Here is a 23,219-nt window from a genome sequence, read left to right as displayed (position 1 = left end):
GTTAACAACGAAAGAGAGGTCGAACCGAAAGGAACGTGGGGTGAAACAGGCTAAATCAGGGTGAAACAGGGTGAAACAGGGTGAAACAGGGTGAAACAGAGGGAGAAAGAGAGAGAGAGAGACAGAGCCTCTGCTCGTGCCTCGACTGGCGACAGCAATTAAAGTTACTCTAATTGCAATGACCGTAAGCAGCAACGCACTTCCCCGAGCGAGTGCTGTGTGACGGCCAACGAAATTTCAACGAAATTCGTTACTTCTTTCGCATCGACGAAACGTTTTCCATCGACGGACGACTTAGCGTCACGCTTAGTGAGCCAAATAGCGATTCCAGCTAATAAAAAATCATACTATTCAGAGACAACTTTCTACGTAAATTTCTCCGGACACGTAGTAAAGGATTAATTCACGGTGGTTATTAGCGAAGTTTGGGAAAAACAGAAGAGAAGTCGGAGAAGACAATGTTGGAGGAAATTGGACTTGAAAGCGTGAAAGCGAAGGTTTGACCCTTTAAAACGACTACGTACGTACACGCTGCACGCTGTTCGTTGCTCGCCGTGTATATTTGTGGAATTTTTATTTCAACTTTGGCAATTTTCGGAGCTTTGAGACGAAACTTTTATAGAACGTTCTTCGTACTACGTATAATTAAATGAGTAAAGAAACAAAATTGATTAACCATCTTTTACACCAACCACCCCCCCGCCTCTGCCCCCGTTCCCCGTTCAGCCAAGACTATAAGCCACAAAACTCTTAAATCCTCTTTATAACTTCAAAGTTCCATTAAACAACAGTTTGCAAAGTTTTGCGCCTAGTTTTTACAAGAAGCAAAGAACAGGGCGCGAGTTAGAAAGTGAAACAAAAAATTCAACAACGAATATTAACTTTTGCCGCGAAAACGGAAATGCGCGAGATCAAAGAGTAACTAACTATCTTTTGAGTACGTCTACCTTAAAATGTCGTTCACTTCGTGACAGGGAAAATAATTGACGGTTAATGTTACCGTTTACCAGAGGCAGAAACGTTAACCGTTAACAGTTCTAGACTCGTGCATACGTATTAACCTATTTACAATATTATCGTAGATAAATGGTACTTCATCGAAAGATGGACGGAAATTACCTTGAACAAACTTGAGAATTAAGTAGCCAGGAATTACTAAAAAGCGATGTTTCCCTAGCTGGAATCACTGTTTCACCCACTGTGAGTTACTGCGTGGAAACTAGCCTGATCAACCGATCCGTCTAATGTACGGTTTGGCTCTCGGGTTTACGCTGCGAGTTAGCTGCGAGGCGAATGAGAACGATCGAAAGAGAAAACGAAGGAGAGCCGAGAGGTGGTGGAAGGAGCACGCGTAACGGTTTGGGGTAAATTGGAAGAGCGCGTGGCACGACAGGAGCGGGGGAAATATAGTAGAGCTGTAAAGTGGTACGTTTCTGTCAGTCGCACCGACTCATCGATCCTCGTTCGGCTGCCGCGGTGTGTTCAATTAATAATTTCGTCAGACGTAGACGCGAGCGCGCGCGCGCGCGCGTGTAGTTGAATTACACTGCGCGAGTTTCACCCGTTGATCATGGAATAATATCAGCCGGATGCAAATGTGTGACTATTAATTACACGACCGCGGAAACTGCGGCTATATACTGACTGCGCTCGTGTCCAACTTTTACTCGGCACCATCCATCATTCGGCCTCGGTGAGCTCGTGCCACCGATTAAGCGAAAAGGTACCTACTAGCGGAACAAGCATCTGTCGATAACGGTTCGATTTGCTTCGAACGGCCAATTAATTTCTACTTCGGCTAGATTAAATTGCCAAGGAAATCTTTTTGCCAGGGTGCGAATCGCTCGAAAAAAAATTACCATGCCATCTTCGCGGATCCAAGGAGGCGTCGTTCTTTCCCTCTCCCTCCCTCCCTCTCACGCTCTCTCGCTCTCTCTTCGTTCGGTGTTTGCCAACCGGGAAACTTGGATTCGCGTCAGCGTGCAGACCAATCGGTCCAATTCACGCGAACGACCATCCATCGGCGGAACTCGAGCTTTAATTGCTTTTGAAGTTAAATACAAATCTATCGTCGCTGCACACGCTGCACATCGGCTGGCAGTTTGACAAAGCGTTAAAATTCTCCCGATCCCGCAAAAACGATCAGCCCCGTTTGTTCGATACGTCACGTCGTATCGATCGTAAATTCGATGCTCGGTATGCTCGAGCTGCCCGTTCGAACGCTTAGTTTACGACGATGCCACTTGCACGATAAGTGGCAGAGATTAGACGAGTGAACGTGCACGTAGCAGGTGTAGACCGCGAATGCCGCGTTGAGAAAATGGAAGAAATGCAAATAGAAACAAATAACATTCCTTTCCTATCTGCTGGCTAAGAAAAATTATATACAGAGTGCCTCCGAGACCATGGTACAAGCGGTCATGGTAAATGTAATATCGATAAATGACGATTTCTTGCAACAACTTTCGGACAACGCTGCAGGTGCAAGAACGTAAAATTACTTGACCGTAACGTCAACGTCCAAGTTGTACGTATCTACGTTGCGTAGGCATGCAATTATCATCTGTAAATAATTATCACGTAACAGCATCGAGAGGTGATATTTCATGACGATTGATAATCTTACCGGGAAACGTTATAAAATATACTTTTATAGTAACAATAAAAAGAACATGTTGAGAAGGAAAAATGGAGACCACCGGTTGAATATCTCTGTTTGAACGAGGAGCATGGATCTTTGGCGGTAATATGTTTCTTATGTCCGTGGGAGGGACAAGGGTCGCTAGAGGTTAAATATTCGCAAAATGGTCACGAAATCTGATCGTTGCTGCTTTCCCTGATTAAAAATCGGCGAGCGTGCTGTACACGCGGTACGTGCAACGGGAAATTCGCTCACCAGGCAGATGGCCGCGTCCAACTCTTTTACCGTGTTCAACCCGTCGACTACAACTCGCAATTAGTAATGCGATTTGCGTCCCGATTTCTCGGGGATTACAGGCTGCGATTAAAGCAGGCAATCTCGATTCTTTTTAATATCGTAGATTACGGGACGATCGTGTAACGATAGGTACAGGTCGAAGGAGATGTTACGAGCCACGTTTCCCGGATTAGAATTCAACGTACGCGGCAAAGGGTAAACGCGCACAGATCGATCCAGGCCGGAAACCACGTGGAATTCCACGACCAGGCGCCAATTAAAGAGAATTTATTTAACCGTGTTTTATATATTCGTTATACGATTCGTGAATACAGGTCAGTGGATAGTCGAAACGGTGAATAAGATCAAATAGAAGAGCTACTGAAAAATAGGGGGGATGTAGCGGTAACGTAGGATAGAATAAGTGGAGGATAAAAGCGATGACGTGACTACTACTGGTCGGCAGTGTTCGAATCGCCCTGTACGCGCTATCGCGAGTGAAGGCGAAAGAAAAATATTTCCCAATGTTGATCTGTCAGTTGCGTAAGCAACAACATGGTGGTAGTGGGCCAGGCTGGTTCGTAACGTATTTCGTAATCGTGGTAGATTTACGTAATGTAAATTTCAGAAGCGATAGATGGTGTTCTGTATAGATGGTTTCGATGGATGGCAATTTCTCGCGGCCTCGCTCGAACGTGTCTTCTCGAGACTCGGGTTTCGATTTTCTTGGAAGGCATCGCGTCGCAGTCGACGGATCAACGTGGCGTAATAAATCCGCCGACGTGCTATCTCGCCGCGGCTCGCGATCGATCCACCGGGAGAATGATAGACGGTGGCGTGGCGTCGATCGATCAAGCGGTTAGGCGTACCGTTAAACCGCCTTTTAGCAAACTACTAAAGTTCGATAAAACGCCAAAGTAGGTACGAGTGTTCGGGGTTAGAACAAAATATACGCCGCTCGACGATCACGGAACTTGGAGCTTGAACGCGGCCTTTCCTCTCCTTCCTCGGGGCTTTCTTTTTTTGTGCGCAAGAAACGAGGAAAAATCGATCCGCCAAGGAGAACGACCACGATTACTTCTCGCCTTGTTTGCCGTTCTTTCTCTTCTTTTCTTTCTCTTCTATTTTCCCTCTCTTGCCTTTTCAACCCTTTTCGCGCATCATCGGTCGAAACAATCGCGAGAGCAGAGCAGAGAAGAAAAAGTTAGCGATTTCGAGGAAAGTCGGCAACCACAACCACGACCACGGTTTATTTAATTTATCGAGTATTTTTGCTCGGTGAAAAGCGAGCGTTCAATGACGCGTGTTCTCGTTCGATCGATCGATACTCCTCGGTGGAGGATGTTCCCTGGACCAGCGAAACGGGGTCGCTGGCAGGGAGTAGCAGGATTCGTTGAAATCGGAAAACGAAGCTGGCGATTCAACTTTGGCCGACCGACGAATTAATCGACGGCGCTGATCTGTAAACTCTTCAAAGGAGGAGAAATTGAAAGATACGCGAGCGGCGCGGCGAATAAATTCGAGCAGCGTCGTCGGGCAACTAGGTAGCAGCTGCGTTTGGCGATAAAAATGGTGGGTCGAGTATCGACTGGGACTCGTACAGCGGCTGCAAGGGGCAGCGGAAGAACGAAAGAAAGCGAGGAGGAAAGAAAGAAAGAAAGAAGAGAAAAGAAAAAACGGAGAGAAGAGAAGGAAAGGAGATAGAAAAGAGAAAGAGGAGAAGGAAAAGACGGGCTGGCTCCGATACGAGTCTCGATATCCTGTTTCTCTTGGTCGAGTCGTTCGTTCGGGCGAACACGCCGTTCAGCTCGTTTCGAGAGCGAGAAGAAGGAGAAAAAGACGACGGGCGAGAGGGATACATAGAGGGTAGAGCAGAGAATACGGGCTCTAACGGATATAGCAGGGAAAGGACGTAACCCTGGGATAGCGTGCGGACGAACGTCTCCTCTCCGTCTGTTTCGGGGAGCAAGCAGCGAAACACACGAGGGAGGCGTACACGTACTGGGAGAGACGGCGTGATCGCGAACGGCGCAGACCGTAAATTCGAGCGCGTCCGTCGGTGTCGGAGGATAGGCCGCGGCGGACTCGGGGTGCTGGAGGGAAAAGCAATCAATCTTTGAGAGGCAGATGAGTGCAGGAACCTAAAATATAGGGCAACACAAATTTAGTCTGGCTGCCGGTCCACGTCCACGTGTCGACGTGAATGCGCAACCGCCCGGGTTTGTAATCGATATTGCCGACAAGGCACCACGCCCTGCACCTGCGAGATGTGCGGGATATGCAATGGTACCGAACGCTCCGGGATCCGCGTCCCTCTCACCCTTCTCCTCCGCAACCTGCTCCACCGCCTCCACCCTCTCTCTCTCTCTCTCTTTTGCTCCCTCTCTGTCTCCCTTCCCCGTTTCAACCCCTCTTCAACTTGCTTCTCTACCCTCTTGTGTCTATACTCTTCTCTCCGCCGCCGCCGCCGCCGCCGCCGCCGCCGCCGCCGCGTTTTCTTTCCTCCCTGCTGGCCCACCCAGCTTCTCTCTCTCTCTCTCTCTCTCCCTCTTGCTGTCTCCCTCGTTCTGCTCTCGGCCTAGTTATCCGTGCCTCCTCTTCTCCTTCTCCGTCCGTCTACTTATCTATTTATCTATCTTTGTCGCGGAGCAACTCCGATTATCTGGTCGGTTCTGCGCGGAACGGAACGCGCTCGTCTGGGGACTTTGCAGCTCCGCGTTGGCAGCACTGCGGGAGGACCCAGGGTACGCGGGTCCACGTAGAAGACCGACTAGACGGAGATCGACATACCGGATAGCTATACCCGGGATCCGTACGGTCGGAACGCTGCGAAATGCCCAGTGTCCGGGCCTTCGAGTAACCAGCCCGATATTCCACTTGCTCTCTTCCAATACGTATGACCAAATTTTATTTTGACAAATTATATTCGCGCTGATAAAATCCTAGCGAATGCGCAGCATCCCGTTCGATAATCTTCTGCCATTCTATTCGGTAGTGTTGCACCTTGCGTTTCCATGCGTTGTTGCACAATTCGAGACTCTTCTCGTTCGAGAGTTATTCGACAACGCGATACGACGTTGGCTGCGCGCGTTCGCCGGTCCGCCGAATCGAATGAAAATTTAATAAGGGTCAACGAGAACGGGAAAATATCGGCACGCCCCATTTACGCCGCCGTAATCGTTGCCGGTGTAATCGGGCAACGGGCGCGTTTAACGGAAAATTGCAGTCGCTTTAAAAATACACGCCGACGACGCGTTCGCGATTTACCGCGAAATCGAATTACACGTGCGAGCTATTTTCGGCTAATGGAAATAAATTATAGACTGCCGACCGCTTTTGCCGCTTTATAATGCACCGATTCTGACTACCGTTCATCCACCTTGCCCAATCACCTGACGTAAATAGTTTTCGCTCGTGCCCGTATTCCATGATACTAAATCGAACGAAATACCTCGCAACGCCTGCCACGTCGAACAAACGTATCGTACCCAGACTTTCGGACCGAGATCCAACAGTTTTCAAATTTCACTTGGAAGCTCTACCTATTACGTGCCTGTGTGCGTGTGTCTGTGCGTACAGGACCTTCAAAAGCGATCGGTCGACAAACTTGGGCAAAAATATTACTGCATGTGCTTAGGATTGGTTAAACCGCGGCCATTTTTGACTCAGCCTGTACGCAGTTCGTTCCAGTTTCTTCGACGAGTCGTCCAAGTTTTCCCAATCGACTACGCCCTTGTCTGAACCGGACGGTAAACGGGTCCGGACAGTTACGTCAATGACCATACACGCTGAAAAATATTCCGTGTTTCTCTTTGCTCGTTCTCCTACATCTAAATCCTGTAACCTATTATCGTACGATATCGTAATGGTTGGTAAGTTAATACGCGTCACTGTTCGTTACATGCTCGATCGATCCGTCGCGTCGCGTCGAGTCGCGTTGCATCGGGTATGCGAATTTACACCGGAATGACATAATCGCGGAGCAAAATTCGGACGCTACGTCGCGATGACTTGAATAATCCGCTGGCGGTAAATAATACGCTTTTCGCGTTTTCGCGATTTATAAAACCGACTTTTAAAACGCATCGTATCTCTCTATATACACACACACCAAGTACGATAAACAGAAATATCGTTTTCGCCAAATCTGTAAGACAGATATAAATGTGATTTTCTGTGGGACGTGAAGACAACGGTTATTCGTTGCATATTAAAACACAAATTCCACGAAAGCTGGACACACGATATTTATACGATAAGTCATCGCATCGATAGGATATCGCGCGCGAGAAAAGAGAGAGAGAGATAGAGAGAGAAAACAGGACGTTGCACGGCGTTTGCATAAGCAGTTTATGACTGGCGATAACGCAAAAAGTATCGATATCGATCCGTATAAAGAAAAATAATAAAAAAAAAAAAAGGAAAGAGAAAAAAATGAAAGAAAAAGATCGGTGTTCGACGGATTAGGATTTTGTCGCTAGTTCAAGTTCCATTCGATTACATCTGCATCGCGGTCGCGCGTGGTTTGCCCGGGATCGTTGGAACGCGCGAAGCCGTTTAACGTTTCAATTTTGCGCGTCTGGACGAGAGGTTGGTCGTTTTTGCGACGTGTACAGGATGTTGCAGGGTACGGTGTTGCGCGGATACAACAGGGTCGTCCGTTAAGCCGTTTTAAGCCACGACAGGTACGAGCTAGTTAGGAAAACAAAGTGGTATAAACACGTAGAGCAACGTGGCAGGGTCCGTGCTTTACGAGACACGCGATTCCGATGTTTCGCTCGATAGCATCGAGAATTTAATATACATACGTACATACGTACGTACATATTGCGGCCGAATCGATGCGGACCGTGGGAAACGCGCGACGACCAATCCGTTCTCTATCATCGCGTTCGTTAAAATCGAAAACTAACGTCATCGTGCAACGCGATCCCCTCTCCGTATCGATTCTCGTGTTTATTCGCACGCAAACGGGTACCGATGGAAATCCGATCGGAACGGCGGATCCACAGCTTGAAAAAGAGAGATACGGACAACAACTTGCTTCCTCGAACGTTTCTTCCATCTGACGCGATCGGCTCGTCGAAAAAGATAGAAAGTTTCCGGGGTGCGGAATAGAGGCTGCTATACAGGGTGGTCCGTGATTCACGATACGATTTGATAAGTTTTCCGTTATACGTGAATTTACTTGACCGCCAGCTAGCATATCTAGCTAGAAGATAGAAGCGGATAATCGGTAGAAGGCTATTTTCTACGCGAGGATAAGTCGAAAGCGTAGAGTACAACATTTTTTCGCCGAATTTCGTCATTTTCGATAAGGTCCGATTTGAAAATTTGCCTGCGACGCTACCGCTCGTAAAGTATCCGATCTACGGTGGATTTGTAGTAACGCTATGTAAATTTGACGAAACGGCTGATTTTAACCGTCTTTTTAGATTAGATTAGATTTTAATAATCTGCCGTCGATCGTCTCTATTTCTGACCAGCCGAAAAGTTGTGTTATTTTGACCCGCGGAATCTGCCCGATGCCATTTCTGCGATGAAAAGCGGACCGCTGTGTATGGGAACGCGCGTACAGGGGAGACGCGTGTAATGGTCGCATCAAAGTACCCCGTGGCATATGCATGTAAATATAATGCACGTGAATATTTGAGAAATCGCATAAGACGGAGATCCACGAGATATAACGAAATACTAGCTTTGATAAACGATGCGTACGTACAACGAGTAACGCGTGTCGCGTCGGTTCTTCGACGAGGCGGCCCCGCGCTGTTCGATTTTACCATGCCAAAGCGGCATTATTATTTTTCCCCCCGATTCCCATTATTCGTCAGCGACCTCGATAATCGTGACGTACCGCGGACGCAATTAGCGAATCGAGCGGAATAGAATGCAACGTAATCGGATCGAATGGAATCGAATCGTACTCGATGATCTCTACTTTTGCACAAACGTACGATGCCAAAGACACACGACTAATTACGAGATATTCGAGCAGTGGATATCTGTGAGAGCCGTTGACGTTGGTTCCTTGCTTTATATAGGACGAGCGGATGCAGTTGCGACGACAACGACGACGCTCTTTCATCTCGGAAAGTTTCCATCTATTTCGAAAACTTTTCGTTCATCGAGAATCGAACGATTTACGGGAGAAAGGAGGAAAGGCCGGGTGGATCGCCGAGCGAAAAACGTCATTATCGACGAAACAGGGACAGGGGAATTCTGTCAAATTTTATTTCCACGTTACGTCGGTCGACGGCGTGTGCGTTGTTACAAGTCTAAAACTCGCTATTACTCGTAGAGAAGGATATAATAGGTACGGCCAGTCACAAAAGTAATCGTAGCCCCTTTAAAACGGAAGAACTTTTTTCAAATTGGACCGAACCACTCGAGCTTTTTCGAGACTAAGCTAGGAGGACTAGTTGGCTGGATGATAAAAGAAATTTTAAGAATTTTTACTTTTACACATCGAACTAGCCAACCGATCCTTCTCTAGCTTCTCGAAAAGTCTCCACAGTCGTCCAATTTTAAAAGAAAGTTATTCCGTTTTGAAGGCTGTACGAATACTTTCGCGGCTGACCGTACGTATATATCGGACGATGGCTTTTCTTTCCTCCGATGCACAAAAAATATCGCTCCAAGTAATTAGAACAAAGCGCAAACTCGCTGATCGAGTTAAAACGGCTAGCGCCGATGCGAAAAGAAGCTCGCTACCTAGCGGGTATCCGATGGTTCGCGTTTTCCATGCTGTTGCTGCGTCGCTTTACGTCGCGTCGCGTCGCGTCGCGGCTGGTACGCTGCTAGTCGGCATTCGCGTTTCAACGATGTATCTAAATTCGCTCTTCTAATTCGTCCAACGAAACAAAAGGCAGCCAATCATTTTGTTCTTTAGAACGTCCCACGCGAGAAAATCAAGTGGATTTCAGTCAGGCGAACGAGCTGCACCGGCTGTAGGTCTGCGAGCCACGATATTCCTATTCTCCTTACCGAACCGTGTTCTGCTCGGAAATAATTTTCTCTCTCTCTACGCGTGTTTTGTCCGAATTTATCGAAAAAGGGAAGAGGAAGAAAATCAGTCGGATCGGGGTACGTCCGAGAAGCGTGTGCTTTTCCAGCAATATCGCCGCAAACGGCGTACGCGTACGAACTCGACTCCGTACGATGGATTATACGAAACCGCGAACCGGTTAATTCCACGATGGGCGCGACGCCCGCGATGGTTGAATTCCACGCGAGTATCGCGTATCCGGTGCAGAATTTTAGCTACGAACCAGCTTGGGAAATCTTTGCTGTGAAACGTCGGCTTTGCGAACAGAGAGCAAAAGAGAGCAAGAGAGAGAGAGAGAGAGAGAGAGAGAGAGACAGCCTGGGCGCGAAATCGTTAAAAGGCCCGAGGCGAGAAGAAACGAGCCGAGTTCATCGGTTGCGACGCCAGCTTTTTTCCGCGGCGAGGCCAATTTTTCCTCGGGTTAATCGTCCGATCGCGCGCAGTGTTTTTGGGAATCGTCCGTCAGACGCGCACTGCCATTTTCTGTCCTGAAACGCCCGGCTAGACTCGCGTTTTCGCATAAGCAGCGACGCGTTTCTAAGTTTCTAAGGAGGATCCGTTATCCACTGTCGTGAAAAATATGAGAAACGATGAAAACGTTATGGAAAAGGACAAGTTTGTCCGACGACACGGGGAGAACCTAAACTTTCGTAAATCTTTCTCCTTGCTGCCATTAACTTCGCCACTGGGCCGCTCTACGTGGCGGATTATACAACTTTCTGAACCGTTTAATTTCACTGCGCGAACATTACGCCGCGGCCCTCCTCTTACTCCACCATATAATACGTTCTAATCGTGTTTCGCTGCAACAGCCCGGCAAGCTTGCCGACGTTGTTAAGAAAAGCAGGGCCCCTGCTCGATGAAACTGATTTAGATGGAACAATCGTAACGCGACTGCTGTTCGAAATCGTCGACGAAACGAGTCGAACAATGGTCGGGTGGGTATCAGTGACAGAAGCAGAGTTTCTTTAGACAGCGAAACCTGAAATATTCGCGATTACGTTCGTAAGACGTAGTCGAGTAAATGGTTAGATCGATCGAAATTTCTAACGATTCTGCAAACGCGTAGTATGCCAACATCGACGAATGTCGATTCGTAGTGACGGTGTGTGAATTTCATCGATCTATAGAAAATTAGCTATAGCTATAGGAATGAACGATTAATAATTTGAAGCGATCCTTACCACCTTTGCTTTACTTACTAAAAAACGTAGCAATAATTTATCTTAGCGTTTGTTGTATAGAACGATATATACATTTGCTGTTAAAATATACGTATACTTGCTTATTATATTATATTTTATTAGAAATATCACTATACGTATAAGACGTGGCAAATACAAACGACGGTTTTAGTCTTATATATTGCTTTTTGAAAATAAACTTGATCGAGTTGTAACCATTGTACGTAGCTACGGTGATTATCAACGATCAAATCATCGCAGTTTGATCTGTAGTTAAAATAAGTAAATGTCCGAATACTTTTCACCGACAGCGTATATATTTTGCAGAGATCGCAAAAGTATTTAAACGGAGAAGTATATAAATTAATATAATACGTGTAACTATTCGGTGGGAGTTTTACGGAAGCTTTAACTATTCGTACCGTATAAATATCGATTTTGCACTAAATACGAGTTTGCAACAAGTATCTCGCAATTTGTAGATCTTGTTGTATATCTAGAAATTGGATAGAAATTTTACCAGTGCGTATAATAACGTTAGGTTGGGTAGGCCGCGACAGCCGAATGAACTTGAAAATTCGTATAAACCTGTATAAAGGAACTGCGAGTTTCGAGGTACGAAGCTTGTGTTTCTGCTGGCGTTTCTATCGTTGTCGAAACACGAACTGTGCCACGTTTTTGCGAAAACCAAGTCTTAAATGAAAAAATGTTATGCCTCTTTGTCGATTCGTCCTTATTCGTCTTTGCGAAGGATTAACACGTAGGATTAACACTCGGTCGCATAACGTGTACGTACTTTTACGGGTCACTGTAATTAACGGGCGCAGAATTCGGTGCCATTGTCGCGGCAACTCGATGGAATTAAAAGTTAATTCGCCGGACCTGCCCTAGAGAGACAAGGGGTAGCGTACAACTTTCGATTCAACTGGATTCGATAGGAAACTAGTTCGAGTTCGATCGCTCCTTCTTTTCTTTTCTTTTCTATTTTTCGTTTCTACGATCGAGTACACGGTGGACGGAACGTGCACGAGATGCAACGTAGATATACGTTGACGAGAACGTTGGTGAGGAAGACGCGGCCGTCCAACGAAGGGGAACGTACGATAACTCGGCGATTAGTTATTAAAGAAGGGCGAAGGTGGGAAACAGAAGTAATTTCGAGCGCGTCGATTACCCCCGGCAGAATTCCTCTGGTCGCTCGCCTACCTGAAAGTCGCTCCACGGCCGAGCCCCTATAGAAACATCGTCATTGACTATCATCTATTCGAGGCCCTCTTCGCCTCGGGCTTATTTTTCGTATACTACGAGGAACTAGGCCACTGGCAACCGAGTCTTTTTATCTGCACGCCGTCCATTTTATGAATTTTATGAAACCCCGGGATGGGCACAGAGATGAAAAAGTTTCGCGGGCTTTAATGAAACTTGGGAGAAAAGTTTCGTACCCGACTCGTATATTTTTCCATCGGATACAGACACGTGTATTCGCCGCGATTTCTCCGTGCCTTGTGCGCTTTTCCAAGTCTTCGAACCCCTTTTCTCTCTTTCTGTTTGTGCCTTCCTGCCAGGGCCGGCCACGGGGATGGTTGGTAGCGAGCGCGGTGTAACCGGCTACCGGCGCAACGGAGATTGACAAGAAAAAGAAACAAACGAAACGGAAACCTGCTAACTGGTTCGAATTAATTTCATTTTAGAAACTCGGAATGTATGCGGCACGATTAAACGCATCTGGCGTATCAAGTATTCGGAAAGACGTTCTGAAAAAAAACTGTGACTTTTTCAATATTTTTAACGATACGGCGATAAGAAAGTCACGCGTTTAAATATCCCAATGTTCGTTCGTTTCTACCGTTGTCTTCGTTTAGAGACGCGAAACGCGTAAAAGTACACGAATACATGTTTGAACCTTCTTTCGCGATATTTAGAATTCGCTTGTCAATTTGTCGCTATTTTATCAATTACGGGCTAAATAATCGAACGCGTCTTAAGTACCTGTCGAGTTTTTCAAAATGTGACGTGATATTCGTAGATTTTGTTGGTTCTGGGGTTGGGGCGGCCGCCCGTATCGCGCGCTCGTGAATCCGCCACTGGTCGGTGACGGGGCGCGTTTGATCGATCGTCACGGATCAAGCCGAAAGCGGCTGGCCAAACCGGCTTCAACTGTGGAAAACTCTGGCTAGCGCAACGCTAGATGAAACGAGCCGAGAAACAGCATCGATTATCACAGGGGTGTGGAGTGGGCAAGTAGAAGCAAAGGAGGAATCTATGATCGAGCTGGCTCGATGGCTCGTTTATCGGCAGGCCCGCGACGTTTCGCAGACATAGCAACCTGGCAAATGTGCTAAACGCGCAACAACGTGCTGAATGGTTATACAGGGAAAATCGACGAAGCGTGACCGTCGCTGATTGCTAGGTGCAGCGGAACGTGACGGTTTATGAGTAGAGGGGGACCAAGTTGGAAAATGCTGTTGCAGAATGGTTTGCGATGCTGCGTTCAGCATCGTCTCGCAGTTCTGTCGAGATTTAGGTGGAGACGGCTTGTTTCCGCATTTCGATCCACCCACCGCAAATGTTCTTATTGCTATCCCTTCTTCCTACCAAGCGCATCCTCCGTTCGAATAAAAATTCGCCGATTGATTTGTCGTTTGCTGGAACGCATACACTGTGAAAGATTTACTTTCTCGGTGTATAGCTACTTAGAAAACGTAAAAGACGTAAAAGGCGCAAAAGACGCGCGAATAAGGTAGAAGAATCGAACGTTACGATATCGAATATATTGGTATGCGAAACGACGTGGAATAGCGGTGGCCGATGCGCGTTTTTACGCCACTCCGTTCGAAATACCTACATACGTATTAATCGGTTCGACCATACCGTATTCAAGTATCGTTAAAATCATCCGATTGGATGAAAAGATTAACAAGCTTTCCGATAAGCGATGGAATCATAGCGTCGTACCATGGTATCGTACGTAACGGGCGAGCCATCCTATACACATTGACGGATTGCTTTCAAATTACGACAGTCGCGTCTCGTTACGGTACTAATGAAATTTCAAAGAGTTTCGTGTTATCGGGTCGGTACAGTGCCAATACGTCTCGTAGATTGTTTGCGCGTCGTATGCGTTGTTGCGCGTGCAAACCTTGTTATTAAAGATTAAGGATTAAAAGAGCGATCGTTGTTTCAACGGCAGACTCGTTGTCGTTTCACGACGCTTTTTTCTAATTGTAAAAGAAGATTGGGAAAATGGGCAAAGTGCTGTAAAGGACATTCGGCAGGTTTATCAGGACCGTGCACCGAGCTAGACTCCGCTTGTCGCTTCGTTTGTCGCAAACTAATGGACGAATTTCAAGCTTTTTATCGTAGGAAGAGCCAAGAGGAGCTGGTGCGCGATCTTGTTAAACGTGCTGTTGCACGCGCGGCCACAACCGATGCCACTGGCAGACAAATAAATAATTTAACGACATCTACAGGAACTTTTCCACTGGACCGATATAATGCGCGTAATATATTTAGGAAAGGATCCCGTAGAAAGCGTCGGGATGCTTGTACGTATATCACGTTATTCTTTATTAAACACGCTTCCACCATTTTGTTTTCGCGACATCGCGTATTTTCGTCCTCGCGACTAACGCTGTCCTCTGCGCTGCTTGGACAGCTGTTGAGAAAGCCGTTCGATATTTTAAAACACCTTGGTCGATCGCGATCGCGTAACGCGAGCGTTATACCGTTTTTCGATAAGAGACCAGTCACTCGATGATACGACCATCCGTCAATCTTTTCGTGCATGTAGTTTCGAAACTTTCATCTCGAGAAACTTGCGTCCCTCGCGTGGGAGAAAATTCTCAGACAACCCGTGCAAAATTCCTTTGGGCTACAACTTGGTTCGTTGTTGCGGACCGAGTGCTTCCCATAGGAATTTTCCTCGCCAACTTGAGAATTTCGCCAACCAGCGAGCGAACGGGACTCCGCGCCGATTGCATTCGCGTACTCCTTGGCCCTGCCCCTCCTACTACAATTGCACCACAAGTATTTGCACGCTTCCAAATTATGGCAAATGTTTACCTATTTACGTGCATAGAGACAGATGGATAGATACGAGCGTAACGGTAGAGGTAACGTTAACGAATGGGTGAGAAAATGCAACTGAAAAACGAACGAATGAGACAAGAGTGCGACAAGTACGTTACTTGTAAACTAAGATAGTTTTCTTTGTAAAAGTGTCAGCAAAGTGGTAAGCCGAATTTCTTTCTTAGCCGTGATATTATTATTATTTTTCGTTTATTCGTTTAACCGATATACAGAATAGAGATTTCGAACAAGGCTGTTTTATCGCATGGTTGCCTGTGATATTATCTTAGACAATCATATACGGTTGATAGTTGTTAACAGAGACTACACCTCGGTTATTATTAGTCGGTTGGTAAATGTACGATCCAAGTTGAGCGATTTTAAGCGTCGACTGCACCTATCTAAGAATTTTACTTCAAGAGAGAAGCGAAGCATTTTATCCGAACCGGATCATCTATGCGACTGCTTACAAATCGTATAGAACGACGAATTATACGACAAAATGGTTCGTGTATAAAAGTTACGCCGTGTCCCGACACCTATGAATCTGTGCGTAAATCTTTTCGAAAGAATTCGATGTCTTGGGAAGATTACGTAAAAAGATTTTTTATGTATAAAACTTATGAAGAAATTATCGGAAGCTACATAGAAAACGATGGGACAAAAGGGTTGGTTGATTTCTGCTTGAACGTAAAAGTAAGAAACCTGGAATCAAGGAATTACGGTTATATATTCGCAGGTAAGTGTAATCGACGCTTGCAGCAAATTTCGTGAGGATCGATGGTGTGTATAGGTTAGCGGGTTTCCCTTGTTAGGACGATCGGAACACGTGTTTCCAATCCAGTTATTTATTTCACATAAATATGGAATTTGATCCTTATACATATAGGATAATAAGATATATTCCGTTGCTTCGATTGTTTCAGTTTCGATGTAGCGGAACTTTGGATTTGATCGCGATTATAGGAAAAAGTAAAGAATTAACACAGGCATCGAAATCCTTAGACGCGATTAGCGTATACGTTGTCGATACGATTGTCGCTAATCGGTTGGTTATTTTTCTCGTTTCAGAAGGCGACTACACCTTAGATGATTCCTTTTGGAACGAAGAGACTTCCGTTGGTAAGTTGAAAAGAAAAGGCGAACGCGGTTTTTCGAACGTTTCGATCGCCTAATTACGCAACGGCCTACCGACGTACGACTACCTTGCGTCAAGTGTACGGTATTACGAGGCCGAGCCTTTGTCGCAAGGCTCCACAGGTAACGGAGAAAGAGAGCACGGGAACGCAAAGTTACGAGACGATCGCGTAAATACACAATGGATAGGAAGTTGTAGGTTGTAGTCAAAGTCAGTGTTCTCTTTGAAGCGCGGCACACGGCTCGGCGACGTAGAAAATTCAACGCGCTCCAAATAAGAGCCGAGATACTAATCGTGCACCGAACAGAATACTCGAATCAATGCTATCGCGTAGAAGAGCAGCGCGACAGCGTATCCGCCTTGCGTTCTCGTTAACGTTGTCGCGAGACAAAGCGTTTTTCATCGCGTAAATGCTCGTGTTTTCGAGTTAACGTACGCTTGGCCCTTTCCGAGCGAACGGCTTTACACTGACGACGAAAAGGACGCAAGAAAGAGAGGGAAGAGAGGGAAGAGAGGGAAGAGAGGGAAGAGAGGGAAGAGAGGGAAGAGAGAAGGATGAAAATCGAAGGACACGCGGCAAACGCACAGATTTCCTTCGAATCGCGATGAAACGTAGGCGAAGGAAGGAAAAAGGCGGAGATAGACCGCATTGCAGCACATCCCTCGGAAACTCGATCTGCGGTTACATCTAGTTCTCCGGACGCGCAGAATGCTTTATCGTTGAGTCAACAGCGGTGATTGGCTGGGAACGCGAAACTTAAATTGGGTTAAATTTTAGACGGGAGGACGATGCGTCCAAGTATAAAATGGACGAGACGAGGGTAACCGATGTAAAATCTCTTAAAACGGCGGCCGTCGCTCCGCGTCGCGCCATCTCGTCCAGTGAGAACCGGAGAATTTCCGCGGCACGGAATACAGCATCGTTTGTATTTCTAGTAACACGGTTTTCTCTCGCTGCACGAGACAACGCGATTTCTTTCGTTTCGCGGGACAATTTCGTTCGGTGTTTCGATGCTGTCGAAGGAAAAGCGTCGGGACATTTGAATTACAAAACAGGCGGCCGGTTAAAGCGTCCTACACGCTTGCCCGAAAAAAAGAAATTAATATTCATACTCGTGTTTGATTAGACGCGTGGCTGACCGGTTGGAAGGTAAATGCGCAGGTTGGCAAGCAAATCCGGTGAGAATTTCGTCAGCGGCACACCCGGCATCCAACGACTTGTCGCGTCCGCGCGTCCGTTCGATTAATAGCGATTCGTGGTTGCGAGTGTAGGCAGCCAACCTGCGGTAAACGATATAGCGACGAATAGACGACTCGAGCTATTGTATCGAGTAAATCGATGCATCGACGTACGCGTACACACACGTATAAACACGTATAAACACACGCAGAGTTGCACGCGATATTCTACCTGTTCTGTTCTACTATCTATTCTACTCGCGCCTGCGAGTCTCGGAAATTTTCCCTTGAACGGTAGCTTAGATCTCCGGAGGACGTGCAGGGGAAACCCGAAAATGCTAGGTTCGGATAGTGATCGCGTCGTCGTGTTATCTGGAGTTATATCGTGTTATCGCGATCGCGAAAACGATCGTCGCGGAAAATTTCTACGAATAGAGTAGGCGCCGCCGTTACGCGAAACATTTCGAGGTTCCGTTAGCTCCGTAACGAGACGCGACTATCTCGATGAGAATAGTAGACTCTGAAAGCGATCCGAATATATAATATATCCGGTGATATACCGGATTCTAGGTTGTAAAATGCAAGATTGCTGACGTAGAACCAGTAACATGGCGTGGTAGCATCGTGCAAGTTTGAAATCTAAAATATGCGAAATTAGTTTCAAGGATGCTTTCGATGATTATACATCGTGACTAATTAACGGATATAGCAAATAAACGGTATTAGAAAAAGAAAAGAAAAACTGATGGTCTAAATGCGTCAGTGACGTTTGCAAACCGCGAGCGTGGAGATAGTTTCGCGGGGCAAAACAGGACGCGATACACTGCGCGCGACCGAATAGAATTAAATACACGGCAATTGCACAGAAACGACGCGATAAACGGCCTGTCAACGCGACGTTCGACAAACCCATGGACGGGGCCAACTTAATCGGTCGGTAATCTCGGTTGAACGAACCGTTTCTGGAAATTCAATTTACGAGTCTAGTCGGTCGGTTCGTCAACGAGTAAACCCTTTTAAACTTCCTGGCGACCGTCCCTCGAAAAAGCCGAAATAAAACGAAACAAAACTACGCCGTGAACAGCGCGTCTTGCTAGGATGAGAATATCTATTGGAAGTCCGTGGTTTGTTCGCCGTAGCATATGCGTGTATATGCGTATAGGTCGGACGGATCGGGCAACTTTTAAAGTTCTCTGTCGATTTCGTTCGAGAACCGCGGTAGCTGGAGATCGGAAATTGCACGGACAGGATTCACGCTCGTAAATACCAGTTCGGAGAAAAAATATCAGCCCCGTCCGCCTTAACTCCCCCTTTAATCGGACTTTACGCTGGCAAACTCGAAACTAGGAATAGCTGGAAAATGACCAGCTCCGAGCTCTCGTTTCGTTCGGCAACGAGATTTTACGTTTCCGATAGGTACTTTCCACCGCTATTTCGATCAATTTCGATATCCATATTCTTACTATTATTTATTATTATTATCATTATTATTATTATTGTTACTATTATTATTACTATTATTCGTCTTTACTTGATTCCATATTTTACGATAGGTACAATAGGTACAATAGGTACGATAGGTACAATAGGTAAAATAGGACTGAGATTTTGAGCAAAGTTCCCCGACTTTCTTATCCGATTCACCCTAAATCTCTTCTAAATGAAATTTCCCTTAGGTTTATTATAATTTACCGCATCGAATGTATTTAACTGCATTCTTGTACAAATGCAAAACGTTTTCCCTGAACGCAGCAGATTGTCCTAAATTCTAATACTTACGAGTGGCTGTGTATGCACGTACACAAAAGTTGCAAGATATTCGATACAAGCAGGTATTAATCTTATTATCTCGATATTCAGTGAGAGCATATTTCACGCTTAGTATATGTCTAATATGCTTCGTTATACATACGTTTCCGATAAATATACTACGGATTTTTATTCAAATTATTGTCTTTATAAACCTAATTAAACAAATCTGTACTTTTTAAACGCTTCAAATTTCCAAAAAACGCGTAAAACTTCGCAATTTAGAGGTAAATATCGTGCAATTTCTCAAAACGTTTCGCATAAAACATGCAATATGCATTGGACAGTCTATTTATCGCGAAAACGATGAAATACCAATAATGTGGAAATTACGAGCAGCGTTACAAACATAGGAAACTACGTACGACTTGCGTATTCGAAACGGAAAGTAATCTGTTGAAAGTAATCCATACTCGTTTAATAACTTTAATTGGATTAAACACACACAGAGAGAGAGAGAGAGAGAGAGAGAGAGAGAGAGAGAGAGAGAGAGAATGAAACTGTCTCCGGTTGTATTTGCAAGGAACGCTACGAGACTTAACGAGTTAGCCGGCCATGATTAGCATAACTGTTATCGCTAGATACAGATTACCTGCTACTGGTTAAATTCGACGCGTAATATCTCGGTCAAATATGTACATATTTCGACGTGCTCGAACGTATTTCGTCAACAGGTGTTACGTGTCGACGCGCGTTAAACTCGTTCTTTTTCTTTTGCTTCGCTTATTACAAAGTTTCGAGGCAGAGGAGACGCGACAACGAGTAGCAAGATTCTGACAGCGAAACTCGATCAAAGAGATGGATAATTTGAATAGCAGGAAATCGAGCGTAAAGGGGAAGACGATCGGCAAATTATTTAACCGTTTCGTCTCCGGGAGGAAAAGACCTCGATTCGAGTGGCATGGTAATTAGTTGCTCTGTCGTTGATCGCGACAGCCGTGTAATAATTCGCTACACGGTGATGTCTACGTGTTGAAAAGGGGGGCGACAGTGGGAGAGAAAGGGTGCAGAAGCGTGACAAGTAAGTAATTATCCATACACTTCATTTTGAATGGGACGGGTTAAATCGGGCAAAGCCCGGACAGTCGATAAGAGGGTAAACTAGATACTACATGCTTCGAGGAGGCCCTCCTCCGCTGATTATCTCGACTCATTCGTAGCTCGCAGCAGCAACAGTTTATAGCGCGATGAAAAGAGATGGAAGGAAAACTCGCTTACTCGGATCCGGTTAATCACGGTTGCTTTTCGATTTCGCCGGAGGAGAATACATAGCGCTCGAACGATTCTCTTCTTCCTCGTCTTCGACTAGAAATTTGATCGATCCTCGTCCGTATCCGTAAGAGGCCGCGTAATGCCTCTTACAGGCTGACAAACATTGCGTATAGATAATTTATAACGGAATTATAAACTAATATGAAAGACGTCGAGTTGTCGTTTTCAGGAAAATACAGTTTATAAACGTGTTTAAGTCTTGTTCTCGCAGGAATTGGCCAAATTTAAGTACACTCGTCGAATCTTCAAAGTCGATTTTATCGTAAACGAAGCCCGAAATGAAAAAACGTGGTTGCATATTTTCCACTTATTTTTTCACGTAGACTCGTCCTCTGTCCGATCGTAATAACGTTGCCGTCCCACGTTGTACACTGACTGCCGACGAATAATGTCGTGCGTTCGCGTCTAATTTGTCCGCAGACATTGCCTCTTGTTTTCCATTCCGATGGATAATCGAAATACAGATCGATGCTAAACTGTAAACGCGGACCTGTCTCTGGATTTACATTTTGTTTACCGTTATCAGCGAACCGTTCGCGGACCCACAATATGTAAATTATCCGCCGAGATGTCTGCGGACAACTGTCCGTTATTCTGCGCTGGCTTAAGTCACGATTTCGAAATCGTTCGACACGTTTCGCAGGAGGGCGCGCAAAGAAACAAATGTAACGCGACAACGAGCTATCGTAAAAACGAAGATAAGATTAGAGATAGAAGGGACGAACGGGAACTTTCGATTGAACGGGAAAATTGATTTCAGGTGAGGCCGAACGACTACTACAAGAGTATCGACAAAACCAAGAGCTAGTACAAAATATCGGGGGCCATTACTATCAGATCATCTATCCAGTACAGTTACGGCATCACGAGAAAATGGGGATATCCACGAGAGAAGTCAGCATATCCAAGGTAATTAATCGCCTGATTCTCCTGTTTTCCTAATTTCTCGGAAAGATTCACCAGAGGCTAGAGCTGAATTTACACCCTTTCGCTTTGCACGAGATCACCGCGGATGATTCATCGAAAAACATTGTTCGCTGGTCGCTTTGTACGATTGTTTCGTACGAAAACAAAGTAGAAGCAATCTCTGCTTCTGACGAATCGGGTTTCAAATCGAATTGCGAAACGGCACCGTCAAGCATATACCTATATCTTGTGTTCTAGAACGTGCGTGTGCTGCCGTTACAATATATATATATATACGAAACAAATTCTATACGAAAGCGTATTCGGACTACCAGTTGGCATTTTTCGCACGCACATCGCACGAAACGAATATAAAAAGTCTTACTATTTTTTGGCCATTGCATCGTATTGTAACAGAGAAATGATAGTTTTAACGACAATGTTCCATCGAACGGACGATTAAATTGTTTTCTTTAAGGACGGCGAAATTATTTCCTGCTTCAAGATCGATTTTCGTTAAATCCGATCAATTCATTTTCTAAACTAGTAAAATGAATTCGTGTTGCGGATGGATCGTTCCGGATGATCGTCGAAAGTGAAAAGTGGCAAGTGTAAATTCGGCTTAACGACCGGAACCTATCGTCTAATTTTCTTCCGTCCGTCGGATCGACCTAAATGCTTGTTGTTGGTAACTTGAACATTTTCTCACGTTTTAGTATCCTCAAAGAGGATACGGAGAGGGTGGATATCAAAACAATAAAGGCAGAATGAGAGTAAGTGTACGGAAGTTTGTAAGATGAAAATTATATACGCTTGATGAGACCGAGTTTCCTTCGATTTTGCAGACGGGCAGACATTTTCATCGGACGTCCCTCTTGATCAAGGCCTTTAATCATAAATTTCGCCTAGATTTAGAATTAAATACGTAAGTGGATCGTCGTTTGTGATTTCGGCCTCGGAATCTCATAGGGCATCCATCCGTCGACTATACCAAGAATATTTTGTGTTGCAGGCAACTTTTAGCTCCGAATCTTATGCAAAAAGACTTTTTAGCCAACGGCGCGGAACAAAGTTTTAAACAGGTAACTAGAAATCGTTCGCCGAATTGGCACGAATTTCCAGCTGAAATTGGATCGTTGGATCGAACGAATCTCACTGACGTGTTTGCAGGAGATAGAGCATTGCTACTATCACGGTACCGTGAGGGATTATCCAGGAGCTAGCGCTGCTTTTCACACGTGTAACGGTGTCAGCGGTGTTATTCACTTAGGCAACGAGACATTCGTCATCCATCCGTTTTATGGCGGCGATTTATCGGTCAGTTTGATTATTCGAAGGCTCTGTACACGCGTGTGTCTACCGAAGCGCGTGTGCGTCCCGAAATCCGTGTTGTACGATGAACTCGACGCCTGTCCCCGCGATCGAAGCGACGAGTCTCGAAAAAAACAACATACACTGCTTGGATACTTTTATTAGAAAGTAATGGCCGTTTACGTACAGGGGCTGTATAAAATGGCAGAATGCGTCGTTCGTAGAATGCCACCTAGCTTCCTTCGCGCGTTCACATAAATCACGTCGATCGCCGAATTTCGTCTTTAAGTAATCGCGTCGTTGTTCGTTTAGATACGTTGGACGGTATAATATCGATACAAATTGAGAATTTCGTCGATGACCAAAATGATCGAACGTACTTTTACG

The 23,219-nt window shown here is 45.6% G+C and overlaps 2 protein-coding genes across 21 annotated transcripts in view; one reads left to right on the top strand and one right to left on the bottom strand.

The window, feature by feature from the left end:
• The window catches only part of Dila (centrosomal protein dilatory), a 108,209-nt gene that overhangs the window by 59,168 nt on the left and 25,822 nt on the right, over positions 1-23,219 (bottom strand).
• Mmd (disintegrin and metalloproteinase domain-containing protein mind-meld) overlaps positions 1-23,219 on the top strand; it is a 74,172-nt gene that overhangs the window by 26,049 nt on the left and 24,904 nt on the right. For 17 of the 20 annotated variants that reach the window (XM_072018538.1, XM_072018539.1, XM_072018550.1 and 14 more), the window contains 6 exons: positions 16,289-16,339; positions 21,376-21,524; positions 22,238-22,294; positions 22,367-22,446; positions 22,534-22,603; positions 22,692-22,838. In XM_072018538.1, the coding sequence (XP_071874639.1) occupies positions 16,289-16,339; positions 21,376-21,524; positions 22,238-22,294; positions 22,367-22,446; positions 22,534-22,603; positions 22,692-22,838 (554 nt within the window). Of the gene's footprint in view, positions 1-1,443; positions 1,724-16,288; positions 16,340-20,095; positions 20,248-21,375; positions 21,525-22,237; positions 22,295-22,366; positions 22,447-22,533; positions 22,604-22,691; positions 22,839-23,219 lie in introns of those variants that run through there. The other 3 variants (XM_072018555.1, XM_072018545.1, XM_072018552.1) reach the window with 3 other exon arrangements.

This window comes from Bombus fervidus, chromosome 15, assembly GCF_041682495.2.
Source record: "Bombus fervidus isolate BK054 chromosome 15, iyBomFerv1, whole genome shotgun sequence".
Taxonomy (NCBI): domain Eukaryota; kingdom Metazoa; phylum Arthropoda; class Insecta; order Hymenoptera; family Apidae; genus Bombus; species Bombus fervidus.
Note: the sequence above shows the minus strand (reverse complement) of the source record. Positions and strands in the feature narration are given on the sequence as shown.